This window comes from Phytophthora parasitica, assembly GCF_000247585.1.
Source record: "Phytophthora parasitica INRA-310 unplaced genomic scaffold supercont2.22, whole genome shotgun sequence".
Classification (NCBI taxonomy): domain Eukaryota; phylum Oomycota; class Peronosporomycetes; order Peronosporales; family Peronosporaceae; genus Phytophthora; species Phytophthora nicotianae.
This window is the reverse complement of record NW_008649008.1, coordinates 60,547-62,534: the sequence shown is the minus strand read 5'-3', so window position 1 is coordinate 62,534 and position 1,988 is coordinate 60,547. Positions and strand designations below refer to the sequence as shown.

The window sequence follows — 1,988 nt, the reverse complement described above, 5'->3', positions numbered from 1 at the left end:
AAATTCGTCAAGAAGTCTTGACTCCCAGAGCCTCCGCCCAGACATCGAAGCAATGAATGGTAGTGGCATTCGTGGATGTTATTTTTCAAGCTCTGTAATGCCCTTCACCCACTTTAACCAGTCATAAAAAGGGTTCTGGAAGTCCCATTCTCTACCAAACGATGTCACCAAAGGTTTGGGCGGCTGCAACGATAAATCAGACACACCGCGATTGACATGTAAGTGCATTCGACTACGAGACACCAGCTCTACCAGCCAGCACGTGCAACTCCATCGGATGGAGCTCAAAACTCTTGCCAAACTCGTACACAAGAACCATGGACGGATGCATCCATTCAAATACACGGCAATCGTATTTTCTTAAAGTTTCTTGGCGTTATCGTCGTCCTTAAGCCAGGCGTTGTTTTTCCTTGCGAAGTACATAACAAACCGTTCGGATGGGAGACCGGGCCATTTGTCTTTAGAAACTTAGCAAATGCGCTTCAGAGCGACCCCACTGTCGCGTCTCGAACAACTTTCACTAGAAATCGGAGGTCATGACCAAACACCGCACATGCGAGCTCCATTTCGGTAATCTTTTCTCTTGACTTCTCGGTTTGACTTCTTTCTAAATGCTGGTGAGTGATCAACGTCCATCATATCCGGATACCGAATCACTTCATCACATCCGGATATGCACATATTTGATTCCTATCCATCATATCCGAATACCGCACACGTCACATCCGGATATGGCACATTACTATACCGTAAATTAACGTTAAAATAGAGCGCGTAGGATAATCCCTGAAGTTCGCAATGGCAAATGTGGGGCGGTGGGCTTCGCGCTCTGTGAGCGCCTACAAGGTATAAATCCCCCGTTTAAGCAGCCTTCGCTACATCGATCTGACACAACCCCCTCAACTATTCATTGTCTTACACCGTTAGACTGCGCGATGCAGCTGTCGCACATACTCGACTGGGCCATTAAAGAGCGCGGTGGGGACACTGTATTCGGCCTGTAAGCGGGTAATGGACAACGCCGACCAACTGGCCAAGTACGAAAAGGAGCTACAGCTTTTCCCCGCTGACACCAACCCAGCGTCGCTCTGGTGGACGATGGTGCAGCTGCACATGCCCCAGAAGACAGAGATCGAGCTCGTCGAGTTCCTAGAAGGCGCCAAAATGGCGGCCAAGACGCAACTCAAGGCAGTCAACTCGAAAGAGTTCGCAGAATACGCGGCTGGACTAACAGATGAGTCGAAAGCTGCGGACGAACTGAGTTACTACTGCACTCCGAGGTTCTTTGAGAACTTGAAAGAGGCTGCGGCGGGTACATTGAAGGACAAGAATATGACACTAGAGCTGCAGGAAATTAACATTGAGAGCATCGTAGTGACCGATGTGAGGTACGCGCAGTTGACTCAGACGGAGTATGAAGCGCAGACCGCGGGACTCGCAGTTCTCCCGTTTCTTTGGGCGTCCGACGCCACGATTGAGTACATGCAAATTCACGTGAGGACTAGGAGTCTTGAGACCACAAAGATGACGCTTATCGGTGAGGAGGAATGTCTCGCACTGCAAGACAATTCGCGTACGTGGACGTTTGGAAGCAAAGTCGGCAGCTTGGAGGAACTGGAGTGGCGTATTGTGAATACTGTTGGGGCGAATAATGATGCCAAGCAGCTTTCGCGTACGGTGTACGCTGACCAACTTGATGAGGGTAAACGGGATGATAGACACGTCTAGAAGTTGATATACACTACCAATAATTTTTTTATACAAATAAGTGTCACTATTATGATTCGTCAGTCACTCATGAACGTCTCGGGCATGGAAGCCCCCCAACGACCACGCTGTTTTTGGCCACTTCGTATATTTTTTTTTAAACATGTTGCCAGATCCAACTTGTTATAGCCAGCCTATATTTGATTTTATTATGGTCTCGTTTAAGTACGAGCTCCGGATTTGTTCATGGCCTTTCGTTAACCCACTTACAAGTTGCCTCA

General features: G+C 48.3%; 1 protein-coding gene across 1 annotated transcript; it reads left to right on the top strand.

Moving 5' to 3' along the window:
- Nucleotides 1–762: 762 nt before the first annotated feature.
- On the top strand, nucleotides 763–1,780 carry PPTG_10484 (hypothetical protein). Its single transcript, XM_008905850.1, has 2 exons — nucleotides 763–846; nucleotides 928–1,780. Exons 1-2 carry the CDS (start codon nucleotides 799–801, stop codon nucleotides 1,726–1,728), a joined length of 849 nt encoding a protein of 282 aa, XP_008904098.1. The 5' UTR covers nucleotides 763–798; the 3' UTR covers nucleotides 1,729–1,780.
- Nucleotides 1,781–1,988: the final 208 nt, after the last annotated feature.

Coding starts and splice junctions, on each gene's coding strand:
- PPTG_10484 (XM_008905850.1), top strand. CDS start 799: ATGGCAAATGTGGGGCGGTGGGCTTCGCGCTCTGTGAGCGCCTACAAG. Junction 847..927: donor GCTCTGTGAGCGCCTACAAG/GTATAAATCCCC, acceptor TTACACCGTTAG/ACTGCGCGATGCAGCTGTCG.